This window comes from Talpa occidentalis, unplaced genomic scaffold, assembly GCF_014898055.3.
Source record: "Talpa occidentalis isolate TD23 unplaced genomic scaffold, MPIMG_talOcc4v2.1, whole genome shotgun sequence".
NCBI classification, from domain to species: Eukaryota; Metazoa; Chordata; class Mammalia; order Eulipotyphla; family Talpidae; genus Talpa; species Talpa occidentalis.
The window spans coordinates 145816155-145838850 of NW_026555331.1; the positions used below are offsets into that span (position 1 = coordinate 145816155).

At 51.8% G+C, this 22696-nt stretch overlaps 2 protein-coding genes and 1 long non-coding RNA gene across 24 annotated transcripts in view; 2 read left to right on the forward strand and 1 right to left on the reverse strand.

The window, feature by feature from the left end:
• Positions 1-1048, forward strand: part of LUC7L2 (LUC7 like 2, pre-mRNA splicing factor) — a 69109-nt gene extending 68061 nt beyond the window's left edge. For all 22 annotated transcript variants that reach the window (XM_037514291.2, XM_054692706.1, XM_054692715.1 and 19 more), the window contains one exon: positions 3-1048. In XM_037514291.2, coding sequence (XP_037370188.1) covers positions 3-180 — 178 coding nt within the window. In that variant the 3' untranslated portion in view covers positions 181-1048. The remainder of the gene's footprint in view (positions 1-2) is intronic.
• Positions 846-22460, reverse strand: KLRG2 (killer cell lectin like receptor G2). Its single transcript, XM_037518338.2, has 9 exons — positions 21676-22460; positions 21464-21621; positions 16952-17053; positions 16446-16591; positions 9843-9946; positions 7852-9363; positions 6977-7098; positions 3105-3233; positions 846-1220 (listed from the first exon to the last, which is right to left on the reverse strand). Exons 1-6 carry the CDS (start codon positions 22458-22460, stop codon positions 9243-9245), a joined length of 1416 nt encoding a protein of 471 aa, XP_037374235.1. The 3' UTR covers positions 846-1220; positions 3105-3233; positions 6977-7098; positions 7852-9242.
• LOC119247699 (uncharacterized) lies at positions 9999-14980 on the forward strand. The gene is made up of 3 exons (XR_005125809.2): positions 9999-10233; positions 11256-11355; positions 14048-14980. It is a non-coding gene; the product is annotated as an uncharacterized LOC119247699 (long non-coding RNA).
• Positions 22461-22696: the final 236 nt, after the last annotated feature.

Below are 22696 nucleotides of genomic sequence, written 5' to 3' on the forward strand. Positions count from 1 at the left end.
AGATCCTCAAAAGAAAGATTCAGAGACCAAGACTTAGCATCACGTGACAGAGACAGGAGTTCAAGAGACAGATCACCTCGTGACAGAGATCGAAAAGATAAGAAGCGGTCCTATGAGAGCGCTAATGGCAGATCAGAAGACAGGCGGAGCTCTGAAGAGCGCGAAGCAGGGGAGATATAATTAGTTGTGTACATATCCTCAATCCTTAAGCTTCCTATGGAGTTACATACTATTGTTTAGTTTACAGCTGTTTGGGGTGACACAGTGAGCAGTTCCAGACACCAGTCCAGCTAGGCTAGATGTACAGTATCTAATTTGATCTGAACTGAACTCTTTCCTTGATGAAACCTAAAACTACATCCATAGTTTCTGGTGAACTTGTAATTCAACTTTAAAAGTACAGTTTTATATAATAAGACAGCAGTGTCTTTATTATTTTTAGTTGGAGTGGTAGTGAACAAATTGTGTTACTTGCCTTGGGATTTTTTGGAACATTTGTAAAATGCTGTCTTCCTTTCTTAGTCCAAACAGCAGCCACCTGGAGAATTTTTCTTTTTAACTCTTCTTCCTCTGACTTTTGTATGCCCTATTCCTCCTTGCTCTAATTGTAAGAGATGGGGGGGCAGGGACGCAATATAACTTTCGTTCTAAGGTTCTATTCCCATTGTTAATTACTAGCTGATTACAGTTCAGAGCATTTATACTGGAATGTGTGCTGGAGAAATTTAAAATACTGGGAATTTTTTGTTTGTTTAACGGTGCCTATTTAGAGTTGGAAGTTGAACAGCTGTTGCATTACATACTTTGCTTTTTTATTGAAATTTTGAAATCAAACATGTCTTGATTTTTCTGTTCTATTGAATTGCTATGTTCAGATGTTTTGAAAAGGGGGGTGGGGGAAGGGACTTTTTCATAAGCACTTGTTTTATTTTGTGTGTGTGGAGTATAAAGGCTACACCTTATTGTAAAAAAATAATAAAATGAAAGACACAATCACCACCCCCATCATTAAGCTGTAAACTTGTCCAGTAAATTGTCACTAGAACTATTTGCTGTGGGCATTTCTTCTGTTGTATCATTAATAGTGCCTTACTGTGCAAGGCACCAAAGGAAATAAATGCAGATTCAAGATGAACTGTTGCTCACCCAGGCCCCTTGCTGACTATATTCCATTGACTTCAGGGCTGCCTGTAACTACCCGTTCCAGAGAAAGACCGGACCTGCAAAAGGAAGTGGATTGTTCATTTATTGGTGGTTTTTAGGGTGTTTTTTTTTTTTTTTTTTGCTTGTTTTTTCTTCCTATTCAGTAAACTGAAATAAAAACACAGTGTAACCAATATGAGACTATTTCTGCATTGAAGAGCTAGCTGTATACTTAGCAGTATTGAAACAGTAGTTAGCAGGTATCACTTGTGATTCTAGAAAATCTGAAAAATACATGAAGTAATGAAGTTGTCTGAGTATATAATTAAGACCACCTTTCAAGAACTATGTCTTGGGTCCTCTGACACATTCAGCATGACAGGAATATGGGTCTCATAAGGGGAATCCAGCATCATTCTACGTGGCATCAGATTTACATCTAAAAGGGACACTCCTCAGGTCCCCAGGTCACCCAGCTGGGCCTCACTGACTGGATGTTTTTTGCCATCCTTGACTCCATACATTCAATGCATACAGTTGAATTTGAGAGAGCCACTTACGTCAGTGGCCCATTCTTTTGTTTCTGGTTCCTGAGAAATCGTTTTATATCCCTTTTGCTCCTAGTTTTCCCTGCTGTTCTCAACTCTTGATAAGCACTTTGGATAAGTGCTTATCCCAAAGTACCTTGGCGTGTGGGTAAGAAAAAGAAACTGGTGGATTCAGGGACAGCTGCCTGGGACCTGGCCTGTTAGGGTTATTGATGTATCTAGAGATACCAAATTCCAAAACATTGAGAAATGTTAAGCATTGCTTGTATAATTTGAATTAATATGTGTCCTGTCAAAATGTATAAATGTTTGTATAAGCTCTTAACTGCAGTTACAGTTTGTCGGCTGTGCTAACCTGTGAAGGACAGTACCGTGCAGGGCTGGGCACCATGGTGAACACTAGAACTAGATGGTTCTTGTAATGAATTGTCTTTATTTTAAAAATACTTTGACAGTTCTGTTGCTTAGATACTGCTAGTATTTAGACTTTGGGGTAAATGGTCTACATTATTTTTTAATAGTCATCCTTGAACCAGGATAGTCACTCTGATGAATTGAAGTAACCCTAGAGAGTCTATTTTTATAAGCTATTTAATAATAGCTTTCAGCGTTAGCCCTTTGAGCTAAAATCAAGCATGCGTTACGATTTAAACAAACACTTTTGTTATTCTCGGTGGTAATTTGTTATTCAGTATATTTCAAAATAATAGTTTTAGGGAACAGCCTGTCTTCGTTATATAAGTTTTTATAAATAAATGTTGGTGACGGTTAAAATCAGATATGTTTACATAAATTTTTCACCATTAAAAATCCAAGTAAATACCACATAGTTCTAAAATGTGTACATATCTGAAGTGGAGGTTCACCGGGTATGTTTTGGTATGGTGCTCTAGGAATCATCAAACCATTAAAACCTGACCTTCCTGCGATCATTAGCTGTATCCCTGTGCTGCTGGGGCCTCCCCCACCTCAGCCCTTCCTCTCTAGCTCGAGGTCTGGCACAGCGGAGTGCCTTGCAGAATCTTCGTCCACAATATGCTTTACTGACTTAAATATTTTGAAAGACATCCTCTGTTTTTTTTCTATCTTCGGAAACTAAGCTGTTAATTTGAAAATACAATCCCTACTTTAGGAGACTTAGGAAAGGCTGCAGAGGGCTGTGTGGGTTTTAATGAAGAGGCCAACTGGGCCCCAATCAGGAATCTTAACAGCAGAACAGAGCTGGAGCCACAGGTGAGTGGGGCTTTGCGGGCTCCTGGGCCAGCAACTGCTCCCAAACTGTAACGTGCCTGCATCATCTCTAGGTTCCAGGCGAACCCAGGATACTAGAGCTGCGGGGGCTGCGTGCACACCGGGGCATCAACTAACGGTCAGCATAGTAGGGTGTAGGTTGAAAGCAAGGCATTCACTTACAGATCTGGGCTCCAGCGAAAAGAGGCCGGGCAGATGGAGCCAAAGGCTGGTGCTGCCGCCAGCCTGCCACCAGAGGTCACTGATCCTCGTCCCAGATGCACAACGCTGCTCCCTGGGCATGCTGCTCGCCTGGAACAGGAGATGCAGTCACATGAACTTAGGTAACGGGGGGGAGTCTGTTGGCTCAGGTGACTCCTCCATCCTTAGGTTAGTACCTTATATCTACGTAATGACTCCATCTTTGTCTCTGAAGAGCAACTCACCTTTCCCCAGAAGCCTCGGGCAGCCTTTTCCTCTGACCCAATATGGGTCGTGTTTCCATTTGGGAGCCAACAGAAGTTGGTAAAGTAACCTCCCTGACTAAACAAAAGCTAGGACGGTCAGCTGACATCTTTTTGACCTTAGACTGAGGCTCTTCTTGGTGTAATACTGTGACGGGTATGCCCTGGTTCTGAGAGGCAGTAAGAGAGCAGCGGAAATGGCCCCCGAGGGAACAAAAGGCCCAGAGGATTCAATGGTGGCGTGGTGGCTGGCGTAAGCACTGTTTCTAAGACCTCTTCATAGACTGCACTGGCTCTAAAGCTGAGCCAGAAGATTAGCCCTATTTACCAAGTTTGTATGTCTCCTAAGTTGTTTGAGTTGGGTACACAATACTTGGCGTCAATAATGAAACCAGGCAATGATTAAATAGGAAGTACCCAGCATCCGGTATTCCTGTTTAAAATGTATATATTGAATCCAAGCCCAATTGGCAGGATATGACTTCCAGAGTGTCACTGGGGAAGATCAGCAGCCCTGCCTCAAGAGTCAATGAGAAAAAAGTTCCGGGTCATAGGGCACTACAAGTCACAACAAAACCAGCGACAGTGCCTACACTTTGATTGGATCTCTGGTAAAAGACCTTAGTGAAACTGGGGAAATTGGGACATGAGTTAAATACTGATTTTACTAAGTATAACGATAGAATTGTAACGTGGAACCTCCTTATTTTTAGGAATTGCATGCTGAGTAGGGGTGAAGTGTCTTCATGTCTGAATTTATTTTCAAATGCTTCAATTCTATATCCCCACCTATGTGTAGAAATAAAGAGTAATGTGAAAAGGGCAACCGTTGTAGACCTAAGTATTCTCTGTACGGGTGTGCACACGTCTCAATGTCTCGGTACTTTGAAATATTTCACAAACATTGGGTTTCACAAAGCTAGGTTTTCATTTAAATCATCACTGGGGAGCACACGTGCCTTCTAGGCAGGGTTTCTCCAAATTCCACTGTACCATGGACACGTTACAGGATCGCTAAAGAACGCGCAAGTGGCCAGTGAGCATGGGACAAGGAACACCGGGTATCAGGAGAATGCAAACGAGCAGCTCACCCGCGAGAAGGGCTGGGCATAGATGGGGGAGGTGACCAGCTGAGCAAGTGCACATGTGGAGGGGTAAGAGGATGCCCCAGGGATACGTAGATGTGCAAATGGCCAAAAAAGGGCAACACCAAGAGCTGATAGAGATGGGGGCCACTAGAACTCTTGCTGGTGTAAAATGTCCAGCTACTGTGGAGACCAGTGTGGTGGTCACTCATGAATTGAACATCTTAGCATTAAACCCAGTAGTAATTCTCCCAGGTACTGAAGAGAAATGAAAACCAATGTCCACACGAAGACCTGTTCTCAAATGTTCGTGGCAAGAGAATAGCAAAAATGTTCATGGCGGCTGTTTTCATAGTAGCCCCAAACTGGAGACAACATAGTGTCACCAATTAGAGAAAAGAAATGTCGCGGTATGTCCCTCAGAGGAAACCACTGACGGGGGCAGCAATGTGGAGAAGCCTTTAAAATGTAATGCTGAGGGCCTCCCTGGTGGCGCCAAGGGTTAAGCACCGCACTATGAAGCAGTCCCCAGCCTCTGCAGCATGAGTTCGATCCCCGGCCAGCCAGGGAGCTACCCCCCATGGCACAGCAGACCTCTCCTGACTCACCCGCTGCTCCCCTCAGCAGTGTATTTCAGTCAGTCTGCTGTATCCCCTCACCCCCCACATCTCTGGCCTGTACCCCAGCTCTTGTATGCATAAATAAATCTTTTTTAATTTAATTTAATTTTATTTATTTATTTATTTATACAAGCACTGGGTATAGTCAGAAGCGCTGGTGGGTGAGAGAATTCACCAGAGCCAGAGCGGGGAGCAGAGCAGGCAAAAGGGCCAAAGTACACTGCTGAGGGGAGCAGCGGGCGGCAGGAGAGGTCTGCGCGCCATGTGGGACCCTCCCTCCGGCTCCGGTGGCCTGGGGAGCAGCCGGGGATCAAACCGGCACTGCAGAGGCTGCGGGCAGCTTCACAGCCCAGCGCTCAACCGCTGCGCCACCAGGGGAGGCCCTCATAAATAAATCTTTTAAAAAATAAAATGTAATGCTGAGCTGAAAAAAAAAAAAAAAAAAGCCAACATGAGTCCCTACTACACGCTGCTTATTTGAAATCCTAAAAAGCTCAACTTAGCCGATAGAGATGACACAGATCTGCCGGGGACCGGAGGTAGAGGAGGAGGGGGGTGACTGCAAAAGGACGAGGGAACTTTCTGGAGTGTTGGAACTATTCCTTATCTTGCTCGCAATGGTTACAGTGAAAGGTATTCTTGAGACGAGTACAAACTAGGCCTCAGTTAAGTTGATTTAAAAGATCACTTTTTTTTCCCCTGAGGGCAACATGGACTTTTTAATCAGGGCTTCTCAAAATTTGGTGTTTGCACCATCTGCATCAGAATCACAAGGAAAGTAACCTGACTGGGGGGCCATGTTGGCAGGGGGCGGGTGGGTGCTTCACTCAGGTGGCAGTGTCTGGAGGTGCCCGGGGTCCTGCTGTGTCAATGACTGGTCTCCAAAGCTCCACGAGACAAGCCAGGGCCAGTGGCAACTTTCTTAGACCTGAATCGCCAACAGCAGCAGCTGGCAGTGCCTGCTGGGAGAGGAGGCTCCTGAAAAATTACTCAGAGGAATTCCATGCAGGCCAACCTGTTGTGTGACTTTTCCAGCTTCTGCTTTGTAGGAAGGGAGAGACTGGCTCTGGAGGCAAGGCTGAAACTGGTGGGAATACACCTCAGTGAAGGAAATAATTACAGGCTGAGAGAAAAGGAGCAATTTCTGAAGTGTTCTCAGGTCGGGCAGTTCATCAGGACCTTGTGGACCTTTCAAAAAGCCTAATTTCTTTTTGTCAAAGTAGTACCTTGATACTTTTTAAAAATAGGAATATGGTTTTAAGGTAGTAGGGCCTCCCTGGTGGTGCAGGAGGTTAAACCCTGCGCTATGAGGCAATTTGCAGCCTCTGCAGCACCAATTTGATTCCCAGCCTGCCATGGAGCAGCCCACATGGCGGGGTAGACCTCTCCTGCCTCGCCCACTGCTCCCCTCAGCAGTGTTTCGGTGATCCACCTGTTCTGGTCCCCACTCTGTCTCCGGTCAATCCCCCCCCGCCCCCCGCTTCTCTGGTCTGTACTCCAGCTCTTGTATACATAAATCTTAAAAAATATATATATGTCTCTTTAAAAAAAGTGCAGCTCAATGAATTATGTATATATATCCAACCCCACCCATAGCAAGATCTAGACCATTTCCAGCACTCTGGAATGTTCCCTACCGTGAGACAACCACCAGTCTCTGACCCACTAGTTTTAGGCAACTACTTTAAATTATTTTTGCTGTTTCTTCTAGTTTGTGTCTTATGATTTCTAAATAATACTCTTAGACTGCTACTTCTTGGGTCACCAACTTTGGACATTAACAGGTAGTTTGCTAGTGAGGCAGATCAGAAATTCATTCTCTCATTCCCCATCCTCACCACGTGAGGGTTAACAGCTCAGTACACTTCCCAGGCCCTCAGACTCACCTGAGACTCTGATCCTGGGCATCTGGGCAGGTGCTGGCCACTGGCATTGTTCAGCCTCCACAGGTGATTCTAAGCGGCACCCCTGCAGGAGCACCCCCAGCCTGGGATATGTGGCCTTGAAACTGAAAGGAACCAAAAGGGTGCTGGTGTTAAACTGGCCTGGCCGCCAGACACAGGGCGTTTACAGAGAAGGGCTTTGAAGTGGATTAAAAGTGGGCATGGGTATCAAGTGCCGGGGTTCATTTGAAAGTGGAGTAAGAAAGCCACACACACCACCAAAGTATTTCTGAGATATTTCTGGCTTGAACAGTGCCCTACTCTTTAGGACTCGGATCTGAAAGTTTTGGGTTCGCCCTCGTCAGAGCTCAGATGTGGCCACGGTTTGATCAGAAACAGAACCAACTGGGAGCAGTTCCTCCTCCCTCAGTCTCTCTGCACGCACAGCCAGGGCTGAGTGCTAGTTCGGGGCTGGGAGCGGGAGCGGAATTGCCAGGCGCCCCGCACCTCGGCACGGGGCCGGTCCTGTGTGGGCTTTTGAGCCTCTTCCCTGCCCAGCTTTTGCCGTTCAAAACAGACTTGCACCTCTTCTTTTTCAAATGATAAGACCAGTTTGCCAGTCTCCTTGCAGCTGAAAGTGGAAGCTAACGCTTCCGTTTGTCCCAGAGGAGCGCTTGGGAACAGGGTCAGCGCCAGCCGGGAATTCAGCTCAGGATTTGCCCCTTAGGAGTGTGACCTTGACCTCTGGGAATAGCTGACATTTAGCAAGGGGTCTAAACAGGCCGGGGCGTATCTTCACCGACTCCCACCCACGAGGTGCCCCCCCCTTTACAGATGCGGCCCATGACCTTTAAAGACCAAAGGGGCCCAGCACTCACCACAGGACCCAGAGGACTCGGATCCAGCTGGATTCTAGCGCCTGCCACTCCTTACTGAGTTTATTGGAAGCAGTAGAGGTGCCTAAAACATTAGAGCGACTACCTGTTATTGTTAAAACATCGGCTTTATTGAAGTATAGTTGGTATAATTCAGCGACTTTGAATCCACGCATTTTGACAGATGTTTCTCGTGGGACCCCCACCATCGTGACACAGAACAGACCCCCCTGCCAACCATTTCATCACTCACTCCCCAGCCCCCGGCCCAGCAATACGGGTGCTGTCCGTCATTTGTCTTTTCCAGAAGCTGATGTAAACGGAACGGTCAGTTCGGGAGAGCCATCCACGTTGTGTGGCAGGAATTCTCTCCTTTCGATGTCTGAGTAGACGCCGGTGTGAGCTGCTGCTTTGTTGTGTGCGCCTTTCCTTTGTGTGTCTCAGCTGAAACGTCCATTCAAAGCTCCTGCAGGGCCTGGGCGCTTAACCACAACTCTGTGGTGCGAATGGCTGATTTCCTTTGAGCCTCACTTGTGACGTGGGGATAAGAATGCGTGTCTCCCAGACCCCTGCTGTCGCCCCTTCACCCCGTCCTCGTCAGGGAGCTCGCCCTCTGCACGCTGAGGCCGGATTTTAGTGCAGAGTGGAAGTCCCCGTGTTGGTAACAGTGGGAAGCCACCCGGCCAGCGGCGAGGTCCAGAGCGGGCACCGCGCCTCCTGAGGCCGTCGAGGCCTTCCTGTAAGAGGCGTTTCCGGCCCGGCCCGCGGCTCTTGAATGAGGACACACACGCCGAGTGCTGGTCGCATCAGTTCTTGAGGAGCCGACCCAGGCCACATCCGAGGAGGAGGCAGCGTGTTTGCGAAGCAGGGCCCTCCTCTGTCGGCCTTGCTGAGATCCTTCAGGAGCCTTCTAACCGGCCAGTCCCCTTTCTGCTTGGTTTACTGCCATCTGGTGACTTGTAACCCAGAGTCCACACCAGCCCACAACTCGCTGTGGTGGGGTGTCGCGCGCTGGTGCACGTCCACTGCTCAGGCACGAAACCTGGAGCACACGTGGCTGCCCCGGGTGGTAGCTGCTGTGGGACCCCACAACCACCTTCTCCGCGGGACACCAAGCAGCGAGCCTTGCCGCACGCACCGGAGCCCCCAGCTCATCTGCAGCGAGCAGGGAGGGCCTGTGGGCTCCAGCCCGGCTGCTCTCCAAAGTGGATCTGTCACTGCTGGTCACGGCTTTATCTGGCCTGGGCTCTAGGGGCCCCTTGAAGGCCCCGTGGTTCACTCAGCAAGGCCTCCGGAGGCTCCCAGGGGTCAGGCTGTCCCAGCTCACCACCTGGCCTCCAGGGTGGCGGTCGGGCCTGCGCCCCCCAACAGGCTCAGGATGGATGGAACCCAAATCACTCGGTGCCCTTAACACAGACCCAGGGTCTCAGAGAGGCACAGTCAAAAGCCACAAGTTTGCCCCCCTGCAGGCCCACGCAGTGGAGATCCGGCTGGTCCTTGTCTTCCTCCGAGAATCTGGGGAAGGGGAAGGGGAAGCTCAGAGTGATGGCGCCTCCCTACCTGTGTGCGGGCGGCCTCTAGCCCAGGGCCCCCCAAGTCACCTCCCTGGAAGGGGCCCCAGGGCGGGAGTGAGGAGGCTGCCCCTGCCAGTGCACCGGCTGGGTGGTGCTGGGCCAGCCTCTCCGAGCCGCACACCTTAGTCCGGACGGAGGGCGGCAGTCGTGCTTGGGTGAACGCTGGAGCACCCCGTCAGGGAGGGGGACTGGGACTAAATGAAAACCAGGCCCCTGCGCCTTCCAGGAAGGGCCCTGGGTCACAGATGGGCCCGGGGGCTGAATCTGGGGATGGAGGATCCAGACAGCCGTGGGGAGGTGGTGACAGAGGAGGGGTGCACCTCCACCCCTCTTTGGGGTCTCTTGTGATGTCACCGGTGATGCGGGAGCTCGTGCCCTGGGGACTGAGGGGGCTGCCCGCCCAAACCCAGGGTCACTCACAGCGGGGGCGGCAGGGGAGCCCCGTCGATCCAGTGCCAGCCCTGGGAGCCTCGCCGGGCCCCAACCCAGGAATACTTGGTGACTGGGTATCTGCTCAGGAAGTCCTGAGGGAGAGAAACAGCACGCGACCCTCGTGTGGACACGGGTGAGCTCTCGCGGGGCTTCTGTCCTCCCAAGGCTTCTGCAGGTTCCAGGCCAGCCAAGCCAGAGCTGCGGATCTGCTCAGCCTGCTCTCCCCACACACAGCAGCTGGAAAGCCACCGTGTGCCTGTTGCCCGCCAGGCACTGTGCCGAACGCCAGTCCCCCAAGCGAGTTGCAACAAGTTTAGGGGAGAAATTCAGAGAAGGAGAGGGAAGCGTGTGCAAAGCTGGGGCCACAAAACACATCCAGGTGACAGCACGTGGGCAGGCCGGTGGGAGAGTGTTGGGCGTTATTAGGCTGCCGGGGCACCCTGGGAGCAGGTGGCAAAGGAATTGCAACCAGACCATGACTTACGTTGCATCCACTCAGTGCAATATTAAGGCCATTTAAGAATACCAGGGAGCAAGTGGCATAGGGGTTAGAGTCTCAGCGCTATCAGGCTATCGCCAGCCACTGCAGCACAAGTTCAGTCCCCGGCCAGGGAGCTGACCCATATGGCGCAGCAGACCTCTCCTGCCTCGCCCGCTGCTCCCCTCAGCAGTGTATTTCAGTCAATCCCCCTGTTCTGCGCCCCACTCTGTCTCTGGTGAATCTTCTAATGCCCTGCACCTCTGGCCTACACTCCAGTTCTTGTATGCATAAATAAATAAATCTTAAAAAAAAAAAAGGAATACGGGGGAGCAACCTGGGGGAAAGTTCTAGTACATGAAGGGTTAAGTAAATGAAAGGCTGAATGAAAACTGGCAAGATCCTAATAAACCTAGTGTATAAATATTACACATGGACGCATACACCAGAACAACAAAAAGCAAAACAATTATGTTGGAGAGCTGTCACGGTTGACTTTTTTCCTTTTAAATATTTGTCCTCAATATCTTATTGTTTTCAGCAATGATTCAAAGTGAAAAGATGTATTCAAACAAATGCCAACTTGGAAAAAGATGTTTCCAGATTTCAAGTCCCAGTGTGCGGGTGGTTGGGGGGTGGTGGCCGGTCCAGTCTTTCCAGAACATAATTTGGTGCTAACTGGAGCGGCAACTCCATTTCTGTCACTTGAATGGGTGATTGCACTTTGGGGAATAATCCAAGAAATAAAGAGAGGAAAGTGAACTTACCCAAAGATAACACTGTCTTATTTATAATTAAAAAAACAGAAACCATCCAAATGCTTAGCAATTGGGAAATAAGCAGGCAAATTATGGGCTATCAACATGATGGAATATTACAGTGCTGTTAAAGATGATAAGAACATAGAAAATGTCATTCCGCAGGAAAATATGAATACAGACTTGTGACAAGAGCAGACCTCACCAGCACCCCGTGGGGCTCACAACGCCAAGAAGCCCACATCCGCACGCATGCAGACGAGAGGTGAGTGAACCCACTGAATTTAACATGGGTTCAGTTCTTCCTGGATGAAGACCAAACCTCTCCGACCCTGGAAACTGGACAGGAAGGGGTGACAGTCCCTGATTCTACCCGTTGTCCTCGGGTCTCAGTGCCCGTGGGCCTCTCCCTGGCTGCCATGACCTCTACAGTAAGAGCTTGTGCCGCAGTTGGCTTGCTTGTCATTGTCCTGAGAGCCCAGCGCCCAGACCAGCTCCATAAAACCACCCCTCTGTGCTCCTTAGCGCCCCGCCCCACTCCCCTCCCCTCTGCTTGCCCCTTCTGTTAGGGGAAAGGATGTCCTGAATGAACTCCATACAGGTTTTGTGGATGCCACCCCCACTCCATCGAGACACTGGGAACTACAAATCCCATGATCCCCAAGTTGCGAGGACCTAAGGGTGGAGTTAAGCAGCCATTTTTTCTGTTTGTAAATAAAACCAGCCATGTTAGTGGGGTCTCAGGCAGGTTTGGTCTTGGCGGGTCATTTGGGATTCTAGATCGGCGGAACAGGCAGGACGCATTTGAGACTTTATCTCCTTCTCTTCTCCCTGAGTTGTACATATCCTCATTCCCCTTCCCTTGTAAATAAACCTTTTGTTAAGCTTTTGTGTGTGCCTGCAGTGTAAGTCCCTTTTAAGCACGTGGGTCAGGACCCACAGTCAGGCAACCCGTCTTAGAGAGGGATTGCCCTGTAACACTTCTACTTCCTCTCCACCTGTATACATTTCTGCTTTAACAGTTAAGTGTTTCAAATGACTCGATTTTCTTAATTCTGTGATAAATCCTACATATATTTATGTTTTAGTGTTTCTGCAAGCGAGTTAGGCCTGACAGTCGGTGTGCACGTTTAAGGAACTTCTTCCTCCCTCCACCCTGCCGGACAAAGCTGCTCTTAAACCAAAGAGGGTGAACTGCAGGCCTGAGGGCACAGCAGCCCCTAACCTCTTCTGACTGTGAGCAGAACCAGCTCTTGGGGGAGATAAGCCACTTTGTCCTGGGACTATCCACTCCCTGGCACCTTGACACAGTCCTGGGGACTGTGGGGCCTGGTTTTTGCCAGTCTGGTCTTGGCTGCTCACAGACCCTGGTCCTGCGCACCTCCTGGAGCTTCTGGCCCTTGTCCAGAAATCAGCAGATTCCAGGGCTCCTTAGTCATCATATATGGATTTTAACTGCCTGAGACTCAAATCTTAGCTCTGGTCTTTTCATAGGGAACTTTCTGGCAGCAACTCCTCTGGAAGGAGAGTATCCAGACTTTATTATATGTTCTCTGCACAGTTTGTTGTGTTTCAAATGACTGATGCTGTGTGCCTGCTTTTTAAAAAGAATTCTTTATCTCAAGCTCTACTTGCTATCTGCATAGCTTGATCCATCTCCCCCTTTGAAGACCCACCAGCCAGGAGTCTCTCTGCTCAGCCAGGTCCAGATCACTCTGGGCAGAACCTGGCTGACAGCAAGTGGGGGGAGACACCCTCCCCTCCCCCAGCTTTCTCAGTGCTTGCTGTGCTTTGTGGGTGTGTCTCAGGATGTGAGGATATGGTGTTGGGCTGCTAAGTCCCCTCCTGCTAGGGACACCTTCCTCTTTGCAGGTACTAGTTAGGGACCACCGGTTCCCATGGGCCTTCATTTTGCTACACAACCAGATGTCATCTGGTGAAGAGCCTGGGAAGGTTTCCTGCGCATAGTTATAATAGCCCAGACTGGCCAGGCCCCAGGAAGAAATAGTCGTATACTGATCTCCTGCTTTTGTGGGCTAACATTCCTCTAGCATTTCCCTCCCAAGCTTAGACCATCATTAATATAGAACATTTAAAAATTTAAAAAGCTTTAGGGAAGAAAAAAAATCTCATAAACTTGCCTCTCAGTGATAATCACTATTAAAATATTAGTGATAACTAATTTTTTGGCATATTGTCAAAAACAGAAAAAACAAACCTAAAATGGAGTCCTTCCTGCCAGGCTCCCATCCAGACTTAATATTTATTGCAGTTTTAACCTCTCCCAAAAGAGCAATCCTGGTCCTCCCTGGTGGTGCAGGGGTTAAGTCTCAGTGCTATTAAGCTATCTCCAGCCACTGCAACATGAGTTTGATCCCAGCCAGGGAGCTGACCCACATGGCACAGCAGATCTCTCCTGTCTCGCCCGCTGCTCCCCTTAGCAGAGTATTTCAGTAGATCCACCTGTTCTGCTCCCCACTCTATCTCAGGTGAATCCTCTCACTGCTCCCCATCCCCCACCCCAATCTCTGGCTTAGATGCCAGTTCTTATATGCATAAATAAATAAATCTTAAAAAAAAAATAAAAAGAGAAATCCTAAATCAATCGATCTGGAGTTTCCTAATCAACACTAATGACATACGATAAGTAACCCTGGCCATCCTCTGAGGGGAAGTGATTTCACCTGAAATCTTTTCTTTTGCTAATAACCTTGTTCCACCCTCTATTAGGAGATTCTACTTTGTGTGAGCCCTTGCAGTATCTAAATGGGATGCTGTCTGACTCATGAATCACCTAATAAAGCCAATTAGAGCTCTAAATTTGTGAATTTTGTTTTTAAATAACATTTACCATACAGGGGGGGCAGATTTGATTTTTTTAAATTTCCCATGTTTTTGAAAATAAACTTTATTCTTAATAATAATCCATATTCACTGTAAAACATTCTCTCCAGCAGATTCTTATATCCACTTCCATGGAACTCTCCCAGAAAAAAGAATAACAAAGAAATTGCCCTTCACATTGCATAGGACAGACTACCTTTGATTTCAAGACTGGACAGGAACAGTCATGCATGTGAAATCTTAAGTTAACAAGTCAAATCTGGAAGTATTTTGGGAAGGAAAAAAATCATGCTTAAGTAAACTTTACCACAGGAGGCCAAGGATTTTAAAAAAATCAATATAATTCACAAGAAGAGATTAGAGGAGGAAACAAGACATTTCATCATCACAATGTGCATTAAAAAAGCATTCAAAGAAAGTAAGCACATTCATGTTTTGAGCTCTTAACAAATAGAAATAGAAGGGAACTTCCTTCAATGAGAATGGGAGGCAATGACAGCAGATGAGAAATGTCAACAAAATTTTGGAAGCTGGACAACTGTAATTGGCCACAAAAACTCAATAGTTTTACACAGGTGGAGTAGAAGGAAGCTGAAAAATGAAACACACCAATTTGTATGAAGTCCTAATACTGAAAGGCTTAAATAGTAGAGCAAGAGGTCTCTCTGAAGGCCAAAGTACAGGAGCAAGGGCCTACAAAAAGAAGACTGGTTGGAAATCTATAAACAACCCCCTCTCTCAAAGTCAACCTACCTCTCCCAAGCAGCCAGATTACCAGAACTCCACAGAAATAAGCCATAGGGGATTTTGGGATCCAGAACAGGTTTGACTTAGGGATGACGCTATTAAAAAGAGAGAGCTATGTTCTTACAGGTGAAACATTTCCTCTCTTCCCCCACTGCTCCTGGAACGCTGACAGTTTAGCATTTACTAAAAGGGATGAGTCTCTACCTGATTCCCCTATTGCAAATCCTGCCTCTACAAAAGGCCCAATCACCTACTCACCCTCCTCAAACCTCTGACACAGAGCTTCCAATCTGCTAGTTAATGTCTTTCTCTTAATTACAACAGTTAAGGGTCAACAGAAACTTTCTGGGGTGGGAAGGAATGAGCCACCTACATCTGATTAAAAATCAGAATGTAGGCTTATTAATATCAAGATTCAATAATGGAGCAAAGCCTACAAATTCTGGTCTGGGGGAGACTGTTTCCAAACTACAATTCTATACCCAGCCATGCTATCAGTCAATAAGCAGTTAGAACAAAAGAATCTTCAGCCACAAAAGGTCTGAAAAAATTTACCTCTTACACACTTTTTTCTCCAGGAAGTTTACAGAGGAAGTGCTCCACCAAGAAAACATGGATCTAGGAAACAGAGAGTCCCACACAGGAAAGAGGCAAAGGTGTACAGAGGGTGGAGGTAAACAGAAACCCCAATTTAGCAGTGTGCAACATGCCCACTGAGCAACCAGGCTAGAACGAAGCAGAGACGAGAGGATTCCGGGAGCTATTGTGCCCAGTCTCCCAGACCTTTATTTAGTTACTTTTAAAGGTCACATGTGACCTTCAGGTCACTTGCTTGTAGCATATATTCTCAGAGCACAGGTGCCTTCTCTTCACTGTGCCAAGATGGAGTCTGTGCTCATCCTCCACTGCCCAGTGACAAACACAGAGTAGGTGCTCCATACATATTTGCTAATAATGCACTGACTGAAGGAATGCTGCCATCGCATGCACATCAGAACAGCTGATGTCAATTCTTGGCACCTGCCCTAACTTAGATAAAATGAAGCCAACGGCTGATCCAGTTTCAGGTCTTTTTATAGCCACTCCCAAACTCATTGGCGGAATTACTATTGAGCAAATATTCACGCTTCTCCCTCTCCCCTGGGGATATACTACCCCGTCCCTTTGACATTGGCTATGACTATGCTGTTTACTTTGGCCAGAGCAGTGCTAGCAGGTATGACATGAACAGAGATCTTAGATGGTGCTGTGTCCTTGCCTTCTGCCATTTTTCTTATGAAGAATTTGTCCCACAAGAGACTCAGAGAGACCTGGAAGTCTCGAGCCAAGACAAGATCAACAGTCCTCCCCAACACCAAGGATCGAGAAACAAATGCTTTTTGACTTTAGGGTGATTAGTACCCAGCATTATTAGACCAGGATCTTTGTTATACCCACTAAATATCCCCCAAGAGCACATCTCTCTCCCACTAGGCTTGCCAGCATGGCTGGATCCCCAGCTCACTGTTGACCCCTGGGCTGGGTGGGAGCATCCCTCCTCCAGCCTTCCCAGCTCCCCCTTCACAACTGAGAGTGAAGAGAAAATGGAAGACCTCAGGCACCACTGTCTGCTACCCCTGCATGTCACTTTATTAACCAGGCCTTGGTGACTTTTTCTGCAATGCAGAGTTGGATGAGATCCTGCAACTTCCCTCTAGCACTAGGGTCTGCAACCGGTAATGCTCTCCCCAGCCCTGGGCTGCCCCATCCAGAACCCCGTCTCACCTGGGTGTGACTCAGCAGGGGGAGGGTGGCTTGGTGGGCTGAGCAGAAGGCTTGGCTGGCCTCCCAGGCCTGCGCTTCAGTGGACAGGTAGTAGCAGTGCTCGTCGGACCACATCCAGCCCGTGGGGCATGGCTGGCAGCTGGCCCCTGCAAGCACGAGACCTGGTGAGCTGCAAAGCAGGCTGCAGGAGCGTGGATGTACATTGAGACACCCAGAGTGGACTGCTACCTTGACCTCAGGTAGCCAACCTGGAGGTGTGCAAGTGGCGAGCATGGAGGGCCCCAGAAAGGCTGCACTTTGGACAGGGTATAAAGCCCCCATGGGGGCTGGCACCCAGTGTGGCCAGCAGGTGGGCCGTGTCTTACCTTTGTTCTAGCAGCCCCAGTCTTGGCGCTGCCTCTACTCAAGTGCGAGTATTTTCCTAACTCTCACAGGGCCGGGGGATACCATAAAGATGGACGGCCTGGTGATGCAGCAGAGGAGGGGGTAGGGAGGAGCCACCATACCTACTCTGGAGGCCAGGGCCACGATAGCCACCGCGGACACAGCCAGGAAAACAGTCACGATCGCCAGGGCCCACTGCAGGGACCTCAGGTACACGGGTAGCCCTGGTGCGGGGAGCAAGCAGAGACAGGGGTGAGGAGACCACCAATGGTGCCCAGCCCAGAGGCACCCCAACTCGACCCCTGCCCCCTCGGCCAGGACACCAGGGTGAACCGCTTTGCTCAGCTTAGAGCTTCCTTTTGGAAGAAAAGTGTGAGATGAGGTTCCACTTCTTTCATAACTGTAAGATGGAAGATTCTATTCAAGAACAAGTAACTGGCAGACAATCATCTGTGGAGCACCGGCCTTAGACTCGGTGCGAACCCGACCGGGAGCAGCCAGGCCCCTCACGAAGGAGATGAGGGGAGAGGAAGGGCCCCAGGAGGTAGACTGCCCCGAGAGAAGAGGGCCAGACTGGAGTCTGAGAGATGCGGGTTCAAATCCCCACTCCCGGGCCTCTCATCACAGGACGCACGCCTGCCCCGCCCATCTCCCAGGTCGCTGGAGACCGAGGAGGGGGCGCCTCCCGGGCTGCAGGGCAGGACACAGCTGTGGGCCCAGGAGCCCAGATGGGGGAACGAGCTGCAGGGGAAGGGCCGAGAGGCAGGGCACGCGGGCGGGAGCCAGCGCAGGCAAAGGCTGGGAGGCAGAACACACTCAGAGGCCACATCTTCCCGTTGACAGAGTAACCAGAGTGGCCCGAGGGGGAAGCTTGGGGAATAAAACTCAGTAAAAGCTTAATCACAGCCACTGAGGGCTAGAAGCAGCTTTCAACCTGCAACCACCACCGGCGGCGGCAGCACTCCTGACCCGGGTCCCAGGGAAACGTGGAATCAATCAGAGTAAGGCGAGCGTCCCCCCAGCACGCCCCCCAACGCTGAGGGGAGCCAGGCCCCAACCAAACCCCGGGAATTGAGGTTTGAGGCTCAGGAACACCACATAATCAGTGTGAGGTCCCAAGGACTCAATTACCCTGTTCTCCGAAGTTTGAGGAAGCAGAGGTAATCCTGGAGCAGACACGCCGTTGTTTTGAAAAGACTAATTTCATTAAAAAGAAAACCACATGTGCTCTGGCATCGACCCACCCATCAATACACACGTGTGTGTTACACACACAGTGAGAGTGAGAGAGAGAGGGAGAGAGGGGCATTTCCGAGGCTTTTAATAAAACACCTTTTCAATCATAATTCAACGTCAAAAGCACAAGCACTTTGGAAGCCCCCTCTCCCCATGTGCACTGGAGAAAGCACGGCTTCTTACAAGGACTGGGAAGGAAAACGTTACTCTGATGTATGAGAAGCTGACACTCCCTCTGTGACCTTTCATGGACAGTTTTTTTTTTTTTTTAAATGACATAATCTACTTTTCTTTCTCTCTCTCTTTTTTATGTTAGTTTAGTGTACTTTTTTTTTTTAAGATTTATTTATTTATACAAGAACCGGGGTACAGGCCAGATGTGCGGGAGGGTGAGGGGATTCACCAGAGACAGAGAGGGGAGCAGAACAGGCAGACTGACGAAATACACTGCTGAGGGGAGCAGTGGGCGAGACAGGAGAGGTCTGCTGTGCCATGTGGGTTGCTCCCTGGCCGGCCGGGAATCGAACTCGCGCTGCAGAGGCTGTGGATTGCTTCATAGTGCGGTGCTTAACCCCTTGCGCCACCAGGGAGGCCCGAGTCTACTTCTTTCTTAAAGGGGTTTGACCCCAACTTCCATGGACTGATAAGTGGATAGACAGTGTAGTACTCCACACAGGGGAATGTTACTCAACCACAGAAAGGAATGTTGGGGTGCTGGTGCAGGCTCCAACATGAATGAACCTTGAAAATATTATGCTAAGTGAAAGAAGTTGCTCATAAACAGGACACACGTCCTATGAGTCCATTTTTGTGAAATGCCCAGAAAAGACAAACTTAGAAAATAGATGTGTGGTGCCTGGGGTTGGTGGAGGGTTTCTTTTTCCAGTGATGAAAATATTGTAAAACAGATAGGAATGACAATTATATAACTTTGTGAATATACCAAAGGCCGTGCAACTATATACTTTAAAAGGGGTGATTTGTGTGTATCTGAATTGTATCTTAATAGTTACTGCCAAAAGAAATAAAAAGGGGGGGGAGATTTAAATTTCTTGTAATAAAAGATACATAGAAATTGAGAATCTTAAAATAATAAAAGCAGAACTAAAAAGTCTGGCAAAGAGAAGAAAAATAAATCCACCAACCACCTAGGTAAATGTAATTATTGAGGCTGAACGCTGAACTCAGCTCTGGCCTTTTAGAAAACAAAGCAGTAAAGAAATCCAGGGGGGGCCTCCCTGGTGGCCCACGGGGTTAAGTCAGCACTGTCAAGCTATCTGTAGCCACTGCAGCATGAGTTCGATCCCCGGCCACAGAGCTGACCCACATGGCGCAGCAGACCTCTCCTGTCTCCCCGCTGCTCCCCTCAGCAGTGTATTTCAGTAGATCCGCCTGTTCTGCTCCCCACTCTGTCTCTGGTGAATCCTCTCACCTCCCCACACTTATGGCCTGTACCCTAGTTCTTGTTTGCATAAATAAATCTTGAAAAAAAAAAAAAAAAATGGGGGTGGGGAGGTGTCAGAAAGCCTCACACCTTCCCCACTCAGGATGCCACCTGGCCTTTGCAAATGGCCCCTTGCAGAGCCACCTGCTCTCCCCAACTTCCAGGCAAAGAGGAAGCCTCGCTTTCTTTAAAAAAACAACCCTTAATTGTACAAGCAACAGGAATACATTCTCCTTGAGGAAAAAAACAAAAAACAGCTGAAGCGGTCCAGTCTCCTTTAGAGGGTGTCCTCCCTTCCCCCATCCCTGGGCCTTCCTTCAGTCTCAGCCTCAGCGCCTGCAAGCCCGCCCAGCCCCACTGCACAGGGCTGCCCCCCAGAGCCGCCGCCTGGCAGTACTGCGGCCCCTTCTGCTCCGTCTCTGGCTTGCTCAGTTTCCTTTCCAATCTTGGGTTCACATCTCTGGCATAACATCCTCCCACTGCTCTGCCATCTTAGTCTCCTACACTTTGACCCCCCAACTGAACCGCCTTCCCCTTTCCCGCTACTCAACTCCAAGGCCAGGGATGGAGCCAGGGTTGTGGGCCTTGGCGAGCAGGCACCGGGGCGGCCCTCTTAGAAGACCAATGTGCCTTTCCAAACACGAAGTTTGGCCCAGAACGCCCGCCAGTGAGAGGCTGCTTTGTTCTCCTCGCCGTCAGGTAAATAATCTACTCTGCCGCCCTCTGCTCCTCCCGCAGCGGCTGACCATGCCCGACAGGGCCCTCGTCCAGGCCATGCCCACAGACCTCCCCGCCACGTCCCTCCTGGCTCCATCCCAGGCTGCTTGGGCTTCGTGAAGTTCTCCTGTGCCCAGATTGAAGGCAGCTGCAGGGCGGCACCAGGTGACCCCTGGAAGATGGACAAGGCACGGATGCGGGCCCTGGAGCCCCTGGAAACACACACAGCCCGGCTGCCCAGAGAGATGAGCAAAGAGAGATGAGAAACTTAGACCACTGCAGAGAGATGAGAAAAGGCGTCCTAAGCCCTTAGGTCTGGGGCAACGCGCTCCTGCAGAAACAGAAAACTAACAGCACCCGCAGGAGGTGAGCTCACCCCAAGTTCTGGGACAGGGCCTGAGAAGGAGCCCCTGACCGCGGCCTGTGTCTAGGAGTCCCTGGCCCCGGGTCCTGGGGGCCGGGACCGTGGGGCTGGCCTGGCCTTCCCCGCAACACGCCAAACAGCTGGCCCTTCGCCTGCTGGGCGCGCCTCTGGCCCCTCCGGCTTCTGTCCCTGCTCCTGCCTCCTCTCCAGGGAGCAGGGGCGTCTGCCACCCCCAGTCTCCACAATCCTTTCAAGGCTTCACTTCAGGGAGCTTTCCCATGGCCCCCCAAGCTCACCAACCACCCCCTCCCGGCTCCGGCCCCAGCTCTGTGTGTAGCTGTTCCAGGCGTTTTCTGCTCCCCCGCCAGCAACTGCGCCGCCCCCCAAACACCACGGACAAGACCCACCCGCGCCCCGCAGTCGGGACGGTCCGCAGCAGCCGCCGCTGTGCAGTCTGGGGCCCAGGCCCCTCAGTACCGGAGGAAGGAAAAGAGCGTGGGGCGGGCAGGGCAGGGCAGGGTGGGGTCAGACCAGCCTGGAGACACGAGTGGGGAGGCCTGTGCTCCTGCTTCCGCTGCCCGCTCAGTCTGTGCCCCTAAGGCCCTCCCCCACCTCTGTCCCCCACCTCTGCTGCTCAGGGACGCTGAGCACCATTGCAGAGAATGAGACAGTTCTTGGGGTACAGGGGGAGAATCTTGCTTTCCCTCCTTTCACCCCAGCAATTCGCCGCGACTTGGACGAGAATTCTAGGCCCGAGACGCGCTGGGGGGATCCGGGTGGTCGTCTGGTCTCTGCTGCCCAGGGCCGGGCGGGGGAGGGGGGGGGTGCGGGGCGCGCTCAGGCCCCGCCGCAGCAGGGCGGGGGTGCACCTACCTACGCGCCGGATCGCCCGGGGCAGCTTCGCGGCGGCGGCGTCGGTCTCCGCGCGCTGCAGCAGCACCGCGAGCTCCTCCAGCCCCAGCTCCCCGCAGCGGCAGCGGCCCGCGGGGGCGCCCGGGGGCGCCGCGAGCCCCTCGCCGCGGCCCCACGTGCTGCCCGGGGACGGGGTGCGCGCGGGGGGCGGGAGCGCGGGGGGCGCGCGGCGCGGGCGGGCCGGGGACTCGGGCACCGGCACCGCGAGGAAGCGCGTGGACGGCGCGGGCGAGGGTGCGCGGCTGCCCCCCGCCGCGCCCACGGGCGTCACGCGCACGTCCACCTGCAGCTCCACGGGGGCCCAGCCCCCCGCGGCCGCCTCCCCCGGCGCCGGCTCGGGCCCCGCCGCCTCGGCGTCCCGGGGCGGCTGGGCGGCGAGGGGCGACGGCGGCTCGGCGCCCGCGGACACCTGCCGGCGGAACGCGCCGTAGCCCAGGCTGGGGGGCGGCACCCGCAGGAGCGCGGGGCGCGGGGGCGGCGGCCTCTGCCCGCCCGCGGGGTCCCGGCCCGCGCCCCCCGCCTCCTCCACCGCGGGAGCCGGGCTCGGGCTGCTCTCGGGGGGCTCGGGCCGTCGCTGCCCCGCCGGGATGTGCGGCCGCCCCGGCTCCGGGGCCCGGCTCCCCGAGGGCTCCATGGGGGGCTGCGCCCGGGCCGGCTCCCTCCCGCGCGCCCGGCCGCGGAGCCAGGCGGGGCGCGCACCTGGGCCAGGTAGGCGCGCGCGTGCGGGGCGGGGCTCGGGCCCCCAGCGCTCCCCGGCCACGCCCGCGCCCCGGGTCCCGCGGTGATTGGCCGCGCCCGTCACGTGGCCCCGCCCCCGCCCCCCCAGCCAGGCCCGCCCTCCCCGGAGCCCAAGGGCCGGTCCCGACAGCGCGGGGTTCCGGGGGGCCGAGCTCCAGGGAGCGGGGAGCTCACCCCAAGGGCGAGCCCGGAGCCGCGCCTGCCTCGCCCCCTGCGCCATCCCTGCCCCACCCGGCGCGCAGGTTCTCAGGGCCACAGCTCCGGCCGCACCGGAGACCCCGGGATGTCGGCGAGATCTCGGGGCGCAGAGGAAGCGGGGCGGCCTGCAGAGGGTCACGGAGCTGGTTGTCCGGCCAGTGTGGTGGGACAAGGGGCGCCACGTTCCCCGCGCAGAGAACCGGGGGCTGCTGCTCCGAGGCCGCCGTCCCTCCAGCCCGCCTCGCTGAAACCCGCGGC